Source organism: Lepidochelys olivacea (assembly GCF_965140295.1).
Source record: "Lepidochelys olivacea isolate rLepOli2 genome assembly, chromosome: 2".
NCBI classification, from domain to species: Eukaryota; Metazoa; Chordata; order Testudines; family Cheloniidae; genus Lepidochelys; species Lepidochelys olivacea.
Window position 1 is genome coordinate 99929653 of NC_140412.1, and position 16393 is coordinate 99946045.

General features: G+C 38.9%; 1 protein-coding gene across 4 annotated transcripts in view; it reads right to left on the reverse strand.

The window, feature by feature from the left end:
• The window catches only part of NETO1 (neuropilin and tolloid like 1), an 85559-nt gene that overhangs the window by 18347 nt on the left and 50819 nt on the right, over window positions 1–16393 (reverse strand). For all 4 annotated transcript variants that reach the window (XM_084621041.1, XM_084621042.1, XM_084621039.1 and 1 more), the window contains exons 5-7: window positions 11011–11052; window positions 10775–10902; window positions 3085–3313 (exon numbers count right to left, since the gene is read on the reverse strand). In XM_084621041.1, the coding sequence (XP_084477167.1) occupies window positions 3085–3313; window positions 10775–10902; window positions 11011–11052 (399 nt within the window). The remainder of the gene's footprint in view (window positions 1–3084; window positions 3314–10774; window positions 10903–11010; window positions 11053–16393) is intronic.

A 16393-nucleotide genomic window follows, 5' to 3' on the forward strand; every position in this document is an offset into this window, starting at 1 on the left:
GCCACGGCATTAAAGGGTAAGCGGGGTCTCCAAGGATCACAAAGGGCATTTCGACTTCCCCTATGGTGATCTCCTGGTCTGGGAAAAGAGTCCCGGCTTGCAGCTTCCTGAACAGGCCAGTGTTCCGAAAGATGCATATGTCATGCACCTTTCCGGGCCAGCCTGCGTTATTGTCAATGAAAGACCCAAGGTGATCCACAAGCACCTGGAGAACCATAGAGAAATACCCCTTCTGATTAACGTACTCAGAGGCTAAGTGGGCTGGTGCCAGAATTGGAATATGTGTGCCATCTATCGCCCCTCCACAGTTAGGGAAACACATTTGTGCAAAGCCATCCACAATGTCATGCACATTACCCGGAGTCACGGATCTTCTGAGCAGGATGCGATTAATAGCCCTGCAAAGTTGCATCAACATGATTCCAACGGTCGACTTCCCCACTCCAAACTGGTTAGCAACCGATAGGTAGCTGTCTGGACTTGCCAGCTTCAAGACTTCAATAGCCACCCGCTTCTCCACCGTCAGGGCAGCTCTCAATCTCGTGTCCTTGTGCCGCAGGGTGGGAGCGAGCTCCTCACACAGTCCTGTGAAAGTGGCTTTTCTCATCCGAAAGTTCTGCAGCCACTGATCGTCATCCCAGACTTGCATGACGATGTGATCCCACCACTCAATGCTTGTTTTCCGAGTCCAAAAGTGGCATTCCATGGTGGTGAGCATGTCTGTGAATGCCATAAGCAAACTCGTGTCATATGCGTTACTCGAGTCGACATTATCGTTGGAGCCCTCACTGTCACTTTGGATCATAAGGAATAACTCAACTGCCAAATGTGACGTGCTGGCAAGACTTGTCAGCATACTCCTTAGCAGTTCGGGCTCCGTTCCCGCAGACCGAAAGGGAAGACAGAGCGCGCAGTACAAAAAACATTGAAAGATGGCGCCAAATGTGGATGGAAGCTGGGATTGCTGGGATGCAAACCAATGTATCACGGGGCTTTGAGACAGGACCCAGAATGCCCAGGACCCGCCGCCCCCTTCCCACAAACCACAGCACCAGAATGGGAAGAGGTGCTCTGTGGGATAGCTGCCCATAATGCACCGCTCCCAATGCTGCTGCAAGTGTCACAAATGTGGCCATGCCAGTGCGCTTGTTCCTGTCAGTGTGGACAGACTGCAGCACTTTCCCTACTGAGCTCTCCAAAGGCTGGCTTAATCAAAGCACTCTACATCTGCAAGTGTAGCCATGTCCTCATATATCTGCTTTAACTTTGAACTCAGACACAGAGCAATAATCTTCTATGTCCATAATCATCTCTGGACAACTGATGTGGTAGATGCTTCTGATGGCAGAATTTAGCCTTTAATGTGTGCTAAGATTTTAACATGTCAGTGACAGTTTAGAGGAAATTAACCAGTTAATGTGACATGGAAAAATTTTCATCTGTCCTGCCAGAATATGGTTTAACACATGATGTTTATTATAAAGCGGCTATTCACCAGCTGTTGTTGGGTATGTTTTGGTTTGGGCGGGGTGGAGGGGGTTTGGCTGAATAACGTTTACAGAACTGTTTCCAGGTTTCATGGAATACACATTTTAAAAAATAGTTTTCCATGGATATGATTGAATTTTGAATTTCAAAGCCTTGTAAACATATATTTGCTCAAATCTTGGTCATAAGTTGATGATCGTATGCATTACTCTTTGGGTCTTTAGAGGCAGTGAATCCTCAATGCCTATTTCTCGGTTTCTAAGGTAACAGAGAAAGATTTTTTTTTCTTTTTTCCAATCAATCAGACTTTGAATATTCAAGACTTCTCCAGACAAGGAAAAAAAGCAAAAAAACAGTATAATCTCAACAGAGGATTCTCCCTATATTTTACACACGGGCTTGATTTATAGACAAGAGAAACACAAACTACCCTTAAAACTGCAATGTGAGAGAACTGTGACAAACATAGTTGCAGGTCAGTAGAGCGTCAAGAATATTTAATCAGAGTCAAACTAAGGAATTACAAAAGCGCACCTCTACAGTCTCATTGTTTCATCATAGCATACATACAGAATGCAGATGAAGAATATATCTGATGGGATTATGCACACATTCTAGTCACTGATGGCATTCTGGTAAACCAAATCTTTTTATTTGTGGAACTCTGTCTATCTGCCTACAAGTTATTGCTATTGCCTATATTTGTGTTACCTACCCCTTCCTCCCCAGGACACTTATTACTTACTTCACTGTACTGTACATCAGATGCAAGATGCATAGCACTAAAGATTATATGTTTAAATATAACAATAATCATTGTTTATAAATAAATAAACATATAGTCCTTTCCTAAAAAACAACCATGTTATTTTCATTAAACAAAAACATATGCTTTTATCACAACTGGTTTAAATTAATCATTTTTGGCAGCTGGCAGTGTTGACTGTATTTTCCTCTTACTCTGAGTGCAGGAGTTGTTGCTGTTTTTAGTCTACAGATTAAACAAGAGGTTGCCAAAAATGATTATTATTCAAATTTAGGTTTTTGTATCTTTTATAAACCATAACTTCATGTAAAGTTTCTGGATAACTTCTATGGTTACTAAAAAATTAAATAAAAGAATTTAAACCATCATCCCTTACTTAACAGGAATGATGTACCTGCTTATTAATATACACACATCATCTAGTGATAAAATAATCATATTGCAGTTCTCCAGTGCCCTTCATCTTAATATCTCAAAGCACTTTGTAAACAGTCAGTGATTAGGCCTCACAGAAACCTCTGTTCAGTTTGATCACCCTCACCTTAAATAAATGGAAACTGAGGTGGACAGAGGTTAAGAGACTTGCTCGAGGCCATAGAACAATTGAGTGTTAGAACTGATATCCAGACCTTCTGCTTCCCAGTCCTGTCGTCTAACCACTGTCTCACAAATCATCACACAGTGTAACATATGAAATAAAAACCTGGCTTGTGATTTTAATAGCTTGTTAAGGAACTTCTTTCAGTTCTTACTCTGTATGAAGAAAGCGTCATTAACAGTTTATGAGATATCATTTGACATATTGAAAGATAGAGTGCTTAGAGTCTTACGTTCTTGGAAAGATGTGAAGAGCATCTGGAATCGGCTGTTTCGACTGCCTTCATCTGCCCACATGCGGATTACCCCAAGACCTGTACGCAGCATCACATCATTAGCAACAGTGCTACAAAATTTAGCTTTTAAATCCTCCACTGAGCTACTTCCATCATAGACAGCCACAAAATTCCTTTTGCATTCATTTGAATTCTGCATTTCATAGTCCAAGAATCGTAAATAGATCTACAAAAGAACAACAACAATAAAAGAACTGTATAAACCAAAACAGGAACAAGAACAATTAAACAGCACTTTTCCCTGTGGTGACAAATAGACACTTGAACTATAATCAGATCACCATCTTTTTGCTTTTAGAGGTGACAAAACACAGGCCACTTTTATTGTTTTTTCATCAATACACTAACTGAGTACTGTTTATTCTTCATCACATTTTGCCTTGTTCTAAAGTCTAGTCCAAAGGAGGTCCAAATGCTTCTTTTCTTCCCTATTCTGAGACCCCGAGCTTCCAATTTAAACTCCTAAATGTATCCCTTTTCGGAGAAGCAAGTGTGTCCTCTAATCACCTAGCCTGATGACAGGTCAGAAACTTCTTCCTGTACTGACACAATATTGCTCAATTACTCACCCAGCCAGAAGAATAATAAGGCAAATACTTGCAGCTCCCTCCAGACAGTCAATGTGTGTCATCCTTGTGACATAGCTAAGCTCCACTGACTCAGGAAGTGAGAATCGAGAAGCCATTCAGAACCCAAACATTAATCTCTTCATGTTTCCTCAAGCAGTCTGGCCACCATCTCGGTCTTTATCAACAAAGCCCTTATCATTAAGTCAACAGGGATGAAACCAACCGTATTTCAGAGAAATTAAGCTAAAACCCTATGAGTCTTTAATAAAAAAATATTTTTTTTTCTGAAATTTTAAGCCATCTTATCAAATGTAACTAAAATAATTATCCTGGCTAGAGAATCCAGTAAAACAGTTTATTCATTTTAAGGAAAACTTATTCTCAATTAAAATCTATATGACCTCCATTAGAGGAAGCCATATTACTGATTTGAGAGCCTTTCCTAATAAATTAAAGCAAAATCAAACATACCAGTGTTACAGAGAGTAAATCAGAGGTTAGGCAGGCACATGATATACAATTAGACCATAAAGGATAAGCAGCACACCTTAGGAAAATATTGAAGAAAGCTAAATTACAGAGAAAAAAAATCAATCAATCTATACATCTATACATCTATACATGTATTTGAACCCAATGATTGAATGTATCCCAAAGCTGCATCTTTACTTCGAAACAAAAAACAAAAATAAAACCCCATCCAACTGACGTAGTAATCAGCATTACTTCTCCCTCCAATGAACTTTCTGCACAAAAAAATCTTGACTTCAAATAGTTCTTCCTATGAAAAGACAGAAGGGGAAGAGCACAATCTCTCTATTTTTGTGGCTTTGAGAAAGTATATAAGCACAACTCCTCCCAGACAATATGGAGGAATCTAGATGTCATGACACTCATGTTTCAAAACTCCTACTGCTTAGAATGAATGGGCACTATTGTACAGCCTGCCACTTCACAGTGTATATTTCCAAATTACCTATTAAATTTTTAGATACAGCATTGAATCCATTGGTACTTTTTATCCCTGACAAGTAGTCTCTCTTTAGAGAATGCTATGAATAGGATTTGTGATAATCAAGCCAGAGCATGAAAATAGGGTTGCTTGATTTCATTATGTTCATCTAGTCCTTATTTTAATAATATTGTGCATTATTTTTTATTTACATAGTATGTTTCACCCCAGGTTTTAAAGATGGTTTACAAACATTAATTGAAAGCCACAACACTCTTGTGAATGTTAACATTCTCATTTTACAAATGAGGAAACCGGGTCACAGAGCAGGTAAGTGACCAAAGTAACAGTGTATCAGTAGCAGAACTATGAGCCAGAAATCCTGACCTCCAATCCCATTCTCTAGCTACTAGCTCAAGCTCTTTCCCAGTGGATGTACTGGAGTAGTCATACACTGATGAGCATGACTGAGAGGGTTATATTCCAACCAAATTGCTCTAATGTGATTTTTACTCCTGAACAGTTTAGAGGATTTTATAAGAAACCATAAGTTGAAGAGACTTAAGTTGTGTTGATCTATACAAGTGGAACATGTTGCTTTTATCCATAAACTCTTCTGTCTGCAAAATGTTATTTCATTGAGTTCTATCTACAGTACTGTACTTAGCATGTAACACACACAATTAAGAGTTGAAGCTGACAGAAGAATTATTACATTGCTCTTTTTCGTGTGTTGTCAAACTTTCCTCACCGTACTGACCTTTTTAAAGGCACATTGTCTTGGAGACCACCTCTGCTATCACTCATGAGTATATATAATTCATCCCTGGGGCATCTATAGCAATTACTTACATAGCAAAGTAGAAATTAGGAACTATTTATGTATAATAAGTGTATTTTTTAAAAGTTAATCTGTGTTTTGCATTTACTGTCACCTCTCTTACTATCTGTTCTGTTCCTCTCTCTTTCCCCGGCTACCTTCTCCTGCACATGAATGCTGCCCAAACACTCATCCTCTTCTCCCTCTGGTCCTCAACTTCTTCATTCTCCTCCTACTTCCTCCCTCACCCCAACTACCCCAGATGTTCCTCTGTTACTGACAGCTTGTTTCTCTAGTCCCATAGGAGATTCCAGTCCTCACAGTAGCTCCTAATTCCTCTCCTCCACTTCTTAAATAGCATTAGCCCCTGATACAGACTACTTTGTATCCAGTAGTCTTTTACAAGCTCCAGGCTTCTCTTTGCTGGGAAGATTCGGTATATCTGTAGGAGGAGCTGGAAACAAGCAAGAGAGTCTCCAACGAGCACTCACCCAGATCTGTACAGGCCACCAGCAGATGACTGTGAATTCTAGGCAATTACTTTTCTTTTAAAGGGCCAGATTGTGAGTGTCTCCTGGCATTCCTATGGAACAGGGAGAGGCAAACTAGAATATTTCCTCTTCCTTGCATCATTGTGCAGGGCCTCTTCACAGTAGCAGCCCATATGCTCGGGGAAGCATATGCCCCTGCCAAAGCAAGACTCTGAAAAAAGGGGTGGGTGGGAAAGACAGGGTCATGCCACTTCTGTACTGATGGCTCATATGCTGTGGAGTACAGTCTGTCATATTCTACTGAATAGAGCAGATTGCTCATTCCCTGTGCGCAAGGAGAAGCACAACAGACATTGAAGCAAATCCCCGCCCCCCATTGCTCGTCCTGCACTAGTGCAGCTCTGCATAACATCCTGCGCTAGATGGAGACGTAAATGTTTATCTTACTTTCCTATGCTCCTTAGATGGGCACTGTGGTTACAAGTTATGGTAAAGGGGGATGGCGGAATACATGGCTTTTTCTGAGGTCAGCCCCAACATCATACCGTGATCTGGCATTTGTGACAAGCAGTGTCACCCACATCCTCTCCTGGGGACTGCAACCAGTGTTTTACCAATATACCAGTTCTCGAGAAAGTGTGGAGTATGGATCTACTCTCACATGTGGATCTCTGATAGGGAACCCCAGAGGGCCTTCACCACTTCATTGAAGTTAATTACTATATTTATACCCCAACTGCACTCTCCACAAGGAAGGAGCATTTGAAAGTATGGCTGAATCTTTCATGCCAACTACTCTCCCATTCCAAAAAACACACAAATGCATTATTCTAAAAGCTGAATAATAATAGTAAGACTAGTTTAGGGGTAACAGCTTTCATTCCTGACAAAATAAATCCGGGGCAATTTTCATCACTTTTACTTAATACCATGCTCACACTATATTGTTAACACTCGGTGCAATTTATTCATGCATTCACTATCGTCATTCACTTCACACATTCCTCTTTATTTCTGCAGGCTTCTGTTTTGAAGACCTCCGGTGGTCTACCACCCTTTAACCTTATAAAACAGTAGCCTATTTCTGAAAGTAGGTTAATATGAGAGCAGACAAGGAACAAACAGGATGATAATGTGGATTTTCACCTCCCCATTGTTTGCAAACAAGCCAACAGTCTGAAGTTCATAAATAAAATATATTTGTTTCCTAGTCCCAATTCTATTTTCACACAGTTTGGTATAGTAAATATAGATTTGTCAGAACTCAGCATTGATGCATTGGATTCAAATAATTAGCGTAAACCTGTGTGTCAAGCGTGCAAAAGAAAGAGAGCTGCTCCAGAACCAAAATGTAGATTTGTACATTCAAGCCAAGGAAGACCTGATCCTGTCAGTTTCCATGTACTCACAACTCTCAGTGATCATCACAGGAGTTGAGTGCATTCAGAATGTCACATAAGGAAACCAAGCCTTGATCCAAAGCGTATTGAAATCAATCAGTGCCTTTCATTTGACTTCAGTTGGGTTTGGATCAGTCCCACAATGCTTCACGAGATCAAAGACCTAATTCAGTGCATTACTAAAAATTGAATCACAATGAAAAGGACTCTGACAACTTGGTATCTGGTCAGCTAAAAAAAAAAAAAAGAGCTAAAAGTAATCTCAGGTACTATACCACCTGCTCCTTCATGCCTCTGCTAATTTTTGTAGTTTTATCATTATATATTCCTATATTTCTCTAACCTGATGATGTGTGAAACACCCACACAAATAGTGGAAGCTGACTAACAAACTGATTATGCTGGAAGAAAGAGTAAAACTGACTGTGCTGTCTAATTCACAATGCTCATGATCGAAAACCCAAGTTTACTGAACTTTGGGTCAGGCTTAAAGTGATCCAACTTAAAATGAGAGCATTTTTTCTAATCTCATTTATTCTGATGTTAAGTGCTATTTGTAATGCCAGTACATAAGAGACTTTCACACAAAAGTTAACTGAGTCCTTTAAAATAAATGTAAGGCCTGTTCTAGCCCCCATTCAGGTCTTTGGGAGTTTTGCCACTGATTTCAATGTGGAATAACTGAGTTGCTAGCATTTGAAGTAAGCACTTGCACATGACCATATTCAGTATTAGGAGGTCTTTCTTATTTAACTATACCATATACTATAAAGTAGAAACATAACTACGGTATCTTCTTTTTCCACATTTATGTCAGAAAATTTCAGTGAAACCCTTTTCTTCAAACCACCAATTCCACATTATACTGGGGGGGTGGGGAGCAAAGGACCAGCACAGTTTTAGAGCATTCGTTTTTACAGAGCTTTGAGATGCCGCTGCAAATGCCAATGCTATTACCAACAAAAATGATAAAGCTTCACTGTAGCTGTGGCATATATAATTTATATCCCCGATCTCATTGTGGTTTAAATAATTGTCTCGTCACCTTTCAGGTTTGTATTTTTATCATAATAATGAAAAACGAAATGCTGGTTAAATTGTACTATTTTTTATTTAGCTTTGAAATTAACGAAAAGCTCTGACTGACTATATTAAAGGAAAAGAAAGATTGTAAACTGTGAATAATATATAACTTCAGTAAAACAGTCAGATTATAATCTCTTCATTGTGAATCACTTTTGATGAGTTCTTCTTTTTTAATCATTCACCAAAAGTTTGAGCTGACAATGTGATTGATGAGGCAGGTTAGGTAAAGCTTCAAACCACTTCCCAGAATAACTGCCTTAATACTTGTGTGCAAAAAATCAGTTCTTTATAAGGCACCAAAACAAAGCACATAATAAAGAAAGGATTTGTTCAACTGCCAAGAATAATGTGTGTGAAAGAAAAGCTCCTTTCGCTCTAGATCTGACTTCAAAATCCTGTTCACCTGGACCCCTGCTGCAGCTAATTCCCCTGGTGCCTAGGTGGTGTAGGTAGGCCTATGCCACCCTCCTGTGCAGCTCCTGGAATAGGAACATATCAAGGATGAGGAGGGGTGCGTGGCTGGCACACTGCATTCTGGCTATTCCGAACTGTGGAACAGAACAAAGACATCTGTGCAAAGCTGTTATAAATCAGAGCAGCACTGGGCGCTGCCCTAACTTATTCTGCAGGCTATGCCAGCTCCAGAAGCAGCCCAGAATTAGGGAAGCATAAATGTTGGTTTTTTTGCTGATACACCTATCAATAACTAATTTTGCAGTATGGTGCAATAATCGTTTTCAGTCTACACGTTCAACATCGGTCATAGCTCTTTATTCTAGCAGAGAATGGGAATCCCGTCTATTTAGTGGAAAGCCTGTATTTATATTGCAATTATATGAAAGTAATCTAATAAATAGGAGCTTAAAGTAGGTATTTGCAATAATCCTGTTCTATCCTTTGCCACACAACATTCCACATTTCCTTCAAACTTTCACTGAATAGAGAAATGCTGCCACAAATCTGTCATCTCATGTTATGTAACTCTCAGGCACCTTTTCCTTTTGGGTACTGAATGCCAAAATGTTATAAAAGATAGGCACATTCTGTTCATTCTGCTCTGTAATAACACACAAAATGATTTATCACCCAGCTTTCTAAAGTTGGTGTGCACACAGACTCTAGTTTGCAAAGCCTGGACTCTGAGGCAGTTCTGCCGAGGGGGTAGTGCCCTCACGTCACTGGTAAAAAAACATTTTTTGAACATCAACTGCTGCGCTGCCTTTAGAAAATGTGTGTGGAAATAGGTGAGGAGCGCAAAGTTATTCCACTCCGGAGTAGAGAGGAGAAATGGTGTGCTATCCATCTGTAATTAATCCAAGTGTTCATTGCGGAGTAAAGCTGCAAAAATAATGTATTTTTCTCTTGGTGGCTGAAATATAAAACCAAAAAAAAAAAAAAATGTTTCTGGTCAAACCCTAACTGAAATTTTTATTACTATTTTGTTTCATTTTAATCATTTTTTAAAAATAAAACTAGCTAAATTTCAAAATGAAACATTGGCTTGAAACTAAAAGTCAAGATGTTTCATTTCAAAAACATTAAAATGAAACATTTTGACTGAAAAAAAGTCATCAAAACTATCAGTTGAATTCAATCTAAATTTCTGAATATTTTTGTTGATCTCAAACTGGGTGAAAAAACTATTTATCTGAAAAAATTTGCCCAACTTTACTGAGCTGGCCCTGGACAAATGAGACACTATAATAAAACCAAAGAAGGGAACGATTAGATTAAGGGGAAATATCCCTTTGCTATATTCTATTGAAGAAACAATGACAAAAACTTTGACAACTACGGAGGAAAAATAAGAATGGGGAGTCTATTCATCAGTGGGACACTCTCAGAAGTATAGGGCCCAGATTAAAGATATATGAATTTACCGTGGCTCTGTTTTCACTAATTTCCAGGATGACAAACAGAAGATGATACTATTGGATTTGGCAATGTTTTTTAAACATTTCATATACTGGACACATGATCTTAGTGTCAACATAAAGATGGGGAGTAAAATATGGAAAATAAAGGGATACATCACCTCACAGTTAACAAGATTTGCTGATTCTTTGAAGCTCAGAGCAAAGATGTGTTGGAGAAAATTACCCATTATGCTGCCCACATTGTTATTTATAGCAAATGAAGGTTACTGTGACAGCAAGGTGATATATCACATTCCAACACTGAAGAAAAATAATAGTTTAAAAGTTCAACACTGCAAAATTGCTAAGCAAAACTCGTGTGTACAAAAAAAAATACACCATATTTGTATTCTTAAATTAAGTGCCAAATCAGTGAGTAGATGCAGGACTGACCTTGGATCGTGGTGGTGCTCGGATGTACCATTTACAGTCAACTGCCTCCATATCAGAAGCTTTTCCTTCCTTCACAATTTGCACAGATTCCACAATTCCTTCAGGTCCTCCCATCTCAAACTCACAAACTGAATAACAAAATACCACAAAAATGAAACCTGAACAGCAAGCAAAAAATATTTTCTACAGCAGAAGGCAAAGGCCTCCAAGTTTTATGAAATATCTAGTATACCAACCTGGCAATGGTTTCAAAACTCCCAGGTCCTTAAAGTCCGGATCTTAAAAATTTAGAAAGGAGAAAATCAATATTCAATATTTTGTTATAACATTTAGTTGAGTAGAATATTACAGGCAATTGTGGGAGAATATCTATACACTTATTTCCCAGAAATTTTTAAAGACCACAGCAACAATTGATAATGCAAAACATGTTGCCATTTTACTATTAAGCTCTTTTTATTTTCCATTATGAAAATCTGCTACGGTCATAATTGTCTTTGTCTCCATCCCTATTTCTTATTACTGAACACAAAAGATGTTTTCAGGGCAAGCGCACCAGACAGCCATCCCTTTGGTGTTTTGATGCAGCAAGCTAATGCAAGTGGTTATCTTTCCAGACATTGCACACTGGATCCCCTTGCCTACTTCACAAACCCTTGCATGGCATGGTTACTATGGCTAGAGGAACTTACACTGCAGTTCATGATATCTGAATGGTCTGCAACCCCAACTGATAGTGCACTAGTTGAGCCACTGTCATTGTCAAAAATCAGCCTCGTGGATGTTAATAACAGTACCAGTTTTCCAGGGGATACGAGTGAACAAATTTAATGAATATAATGCAGCTTGCTGTTTTAGTGAATACACACACACACACACACACACAACTATCTTTAATTTCTGAGAAATGTTGTACCCTATTTATAGCCAAGTGCGTGACTTACATGAAACGAGATTGGTCTCAGCTCTGTGCCCTAGTAGACAAGTGTCCACGTTATACAAATCAGCATTTCACAAGGTTTGGCACAGTCTGAAGACACTATTCAAGAGAAGCCCAGAACTGAAATGTGAAAGGGACTAAAATATTTCAAGAGAGGATGATCTCTTGAGATTAGATTAGTCATTGTTCAGGAATCACAGTGTATCACATCATCATTCTCCTTGGCATGCATATTCCAGCTTCCAACAGGTTGTCTCTTTATCTTCATGAGAAAGAAAACAAGGGAAACAAAGGAGCTGGTCTTGATATTTTTGTCAAAATTCATAAGATTTGGTCTCCCCAGATTGGTGACAAATACTTATGACACATACTTTGTCACAACTTCTCCTGGACTTTTTAGAATTCTGAGCCACCTTTTCCCCAGACTTCACTGGGATAGTTCAAGATATAAGCCATGATAGAGTTTGGTCCAGTGCATCTATGTATTCAATAGATTTTATTTTATTGTCTCAGAAGTAGGTCACTGTATCAAAAGCCTAAAAGCATGAAAAAAATTCTTCAGAAATATGGAAATGCTGCACAATTTCTGCAATGCCATCTCAATCTGGACTAGTCAATGCAAGGAGAAGAAGAACAAGAAAGAATGTTCAGTTTATTGAATCAGTTATGATATCTTGGCTTTAAAAATTAAATCTGTAAAATCACCCTGTGACACTATGTGTCTGTACACTTTAGTGTGCATTTATGTTCTTTGCAACTATCTGTTGTTGTTTCAGAATATAGGTCTTAGTTAAATGCCCACAAACTAAAGGGACTGCAGATATATCTGAGCAGACAATCAGCATTAATTGTTAAGCAGAAGACATTTTAAAAAACAACCCTAAATTTAATTAAATATACTAGTTAATGAATTTAGGTGCCAATACCTATAACTGAAAGCAAGACATTTATATAACTGGAATCTATTTAATTTAACTACAAACTCAAATTAACATCCAAACCACAGAATCCTACATACAATGCAGCCATTCAGTTTTCTCTAACAACTGGTTTAAACCTTCATGGGCTGGATTCTCAGGTCTGCTGAGGCAACTTTAAGGCCATTTTGTGTTGCTTACGTGGTGCACTGTGCCAGGAGAAAGGCAGTAGAGAGTTCTTCCTGTACCAGTTAACTCTTGAGTGGTAGAAGTGGCTCTGTCACCTGCTGCTCCAGATGCCCCGTCACAACGTAAGGGGGGAGGGGGCGAGATGATGTAGGTGGGAGACAGCCTGACAAAAATGAACTCTGCTGCACAAATCCTTGTAGGCATAAGTTACGGCTGCCCCAAAGCACAAACATCTCGCTTCAGGGCTGAGATGCTCTGAATCACAGAGCCACAACAACGTCCCCATAGCTCCTATCTCAGATGGAGTGGAGACTCAGGCCCAAGCTGTTTTATTCATTTTAATCTACAAGGGGGGGGGGGAAATTTGGAATATTCATAATAAGATTTAAATAAGTTGGGGCAGTACAAGTGCAAGGCCTCATCAATTTCTTGTCTTCAGTTAGCAACAGAGAGCACCATCATACCCACACATACACCCTCCTTGAAGGTTGCCACAGCTTCTCCGAGAAGGAGGGTCATTCTGGTCATGTGTTATGTTTGCTGAGGATAGGGGGCAGGTGCTTCAAGGCCTCTCTTGCCCCCTCCCCAGAGTCTCTGGACAGTTCCAGAGACTTTTACAGAGGGGGAAAGAGGCAGGAATGTGGCAAGTGGTGATAGCTTCCTAAGAACAAAGTATTGAATGACGGAATAGAAAATATACTCTGACGAACTAGGAAACAAAGGTTTCAATCTATAAGCCCTTGACAGAAGCAGAATTGGAAGAATTCTTGTACTTTGAATAAAAATCTAGTGAAGATTTCCAAGCTGGAAGAAATTTTTTTGTTTCCTTTTTTTTCCAAACTGAACTTCTGAAGTGGAAGACAATAGCACAGATCTAAATGCACCAAGATAAAGTGGGACACATCTGCTGTAGTTTCTTGATGTAAAACTCACTTCACATCCTATTTCACTAGATGACCTTCACCTGTGTAACTTGTTCTTTCTTTCAAGTGGCTTGTAGATTTTAAGGCCAGAAGGGACCATAAGGATCATCTAGCCTGATCTGCTGCATAACACAGGCCCAGTATTTTCACCTAGTAATTCTTGTATCAAGCCCAATCAGAGCCAGAGTACAGGCTCACTTGTTCCAAGAGGATTTTAATTAACTCATGTGGAAGTTCCTTGGGCTTGATTTTCAGAGTTGCTGGAGACCTCTATCTCCCATTGACGTCTACTGGGGATGTGGCTGCTCAGGACTTTTGAAAACCTGTCCTTCTGAAGCTTTTCTGTAGCAAAATAATGAGGTTTGATTTTGAGACTACAGAAAAACTAAGGTGCCCAGATGCTACTCCACATAGGCTCCGTAAAATATAAATATTGGATACACAAATACATAATAAATAAATAAAGCAACAACCTAGAATAGAAGTTATACATTATAGATGAGGCTGAATTTGAACCATGTTCAAACAGTTTGTTATTTGAATAACACATAGCTAGTAGATTTGGTTGTTCTTGAAATAATATAACGCTAAATGGTTTATTTTAGAAGACTGCTGTTTATGATTTAAAAAAAACAGATGGTGCATGTTTTATTATTAGTTCTGCTCAGTCATAGTAAAGCAGAGCAGAACCTTTGTTAAGTTATTTATATACTGAGTGGCTAAATCTTCTGATTGGTGACAAACATCCTGTTGCTAGCAGCTGGAGGAAACAATGGGCAAATCCAGGAGGATCTACAAGGCAGCAAAACAGGATAGGATAGAGGAACCTCTAAGGGAAATTGGAGTGCATCAGAAAGTCTCTGGAGGGAATCTCTAGAAGGGGCAGATGCCTTGCAATCTCTATAAAGATAGCATGGAGAAAAGCATGAAGAATTTCCATGGGAGGGTGCAGGAATGCATTTGAATCTATAAATGGAAAGTTTTGTAGCATATTTGGTTTGCTTTTAAAAAGATCATATTGAGTATTTACAGGAGCAACAAAGGTCTCTGAAAGGAATGAGAGATGTCAAGGTATCTTTAAAGTGGATGGTGTTGCAGCCCATTTCACAATTAATGGAATTCCTAAAAATCAAATAAAACTCACTGGAAAGATTCTGAGAAGCAGAAGTACAGCAGAGGCTTCTTATGAGAGAGTAAAGGAGTGCACTGGGATATTTACAGTGGGTTGCAGGAAAACAGGAAAGATGTGGGAGTTCACCGGGATCCATAAAGAGAGGGCAGGGGTTATCTATGGCATTTGTAAAAATGGATGACATCTCTTACATAAGGGGAGTATGAGAGCACTGGGGATCTCAATAGGAGACAGGGGAAGAGAACATTAAAGGTGTTTCCACGGGCAGGAGCTTATCAAGGATCACTATAGTGGGCATGTCAGTAAATTCTTCAAAAAGTAAATCAACATCATCATTTTTTCCAGACAGTTTAAGCAAACTGTAGCCCCCCGTGCAGCTATATAGCCCCACACAAGCACACCCATTAGCCCATTGAAGGTCACTGCAGCCTGGCCAATAACTAAACTACCTAGTTAATGTTTTGGTCAGACAACTTATGAAGTAATGCCTGATTCACTTTTTCTTACTCATAACAAAATAAATCTGGGGCCAAATCCTGTGTGGCGCTGAGCATTTTCAACTGGCACTGACTTCAGTGGATGTCAAGCACCCTCAGCACTTCACAAGAGTGTTATAAATTAGCAACTTCACACAGTTTCAAACTTCACATACTTATACCAAGAAGACATGATGGACAATGCTGTTATTTACTTATTATTTAAACATATATGTAGCAAATTGTGCAACAAAATTGTACAATTACTATAACGTTGCAATATGTAAGCAAAAGAAACTCTCCAAAACATGTTCAAAATAATTCTGCACCAATTCAACGTTCTGGAAAAAAAAGTACAAAATATGCCCAATATTACTTCTCAATGGACACACAACACAGATTCCATAATGCCTACTGTAGATATTTCTCCATTGTGCTGAACTAAAACCAAAGTTTCACATAACACACACCACTTCAAAGGAGACATCACTCATGACAACAAGCAACATAATACCAGATTCTATATTGCATACACATTTGGAAAACAAGCATATTTCACATTGCAGCACAGATGTCACAGACTTTCCAAATTCAAAAACAAACATTTGGTATATATTCTGGAATTTGTGTAACTGAATGCTTTATGTTAATGTAGGATGTATTTGGAATATGTGTTGGGAGAAAGTAGAAACTATTTTGCAACTGCATTGTGGAATGTATCTTGCTTTTATTTCTACATTCTTTCCAATAAAAAAGCAACACAACTGGCTTCTTAAATGCTTGGAAACTATGAAATTTAAATACAAGGAGTGTTAGCAATAAGCCAGGCCAATGGCTTGGAGTTAGAAGGGTGTAGTCGTACATGAGATTGTGTTGCTCAGACATCTTATAAAATACCTGGTTCATCATCTCTTATTTGTAAAACTCTAGGGACAAGTGTCCTTAACTCCCATTGACTTCAGTGTGAATAGTTTGGTTCTGTTCACGTAGTGACTAGCGCCCTTCTGATAATCAGGGTATGGAAGACAGCTTCCTGCTTATC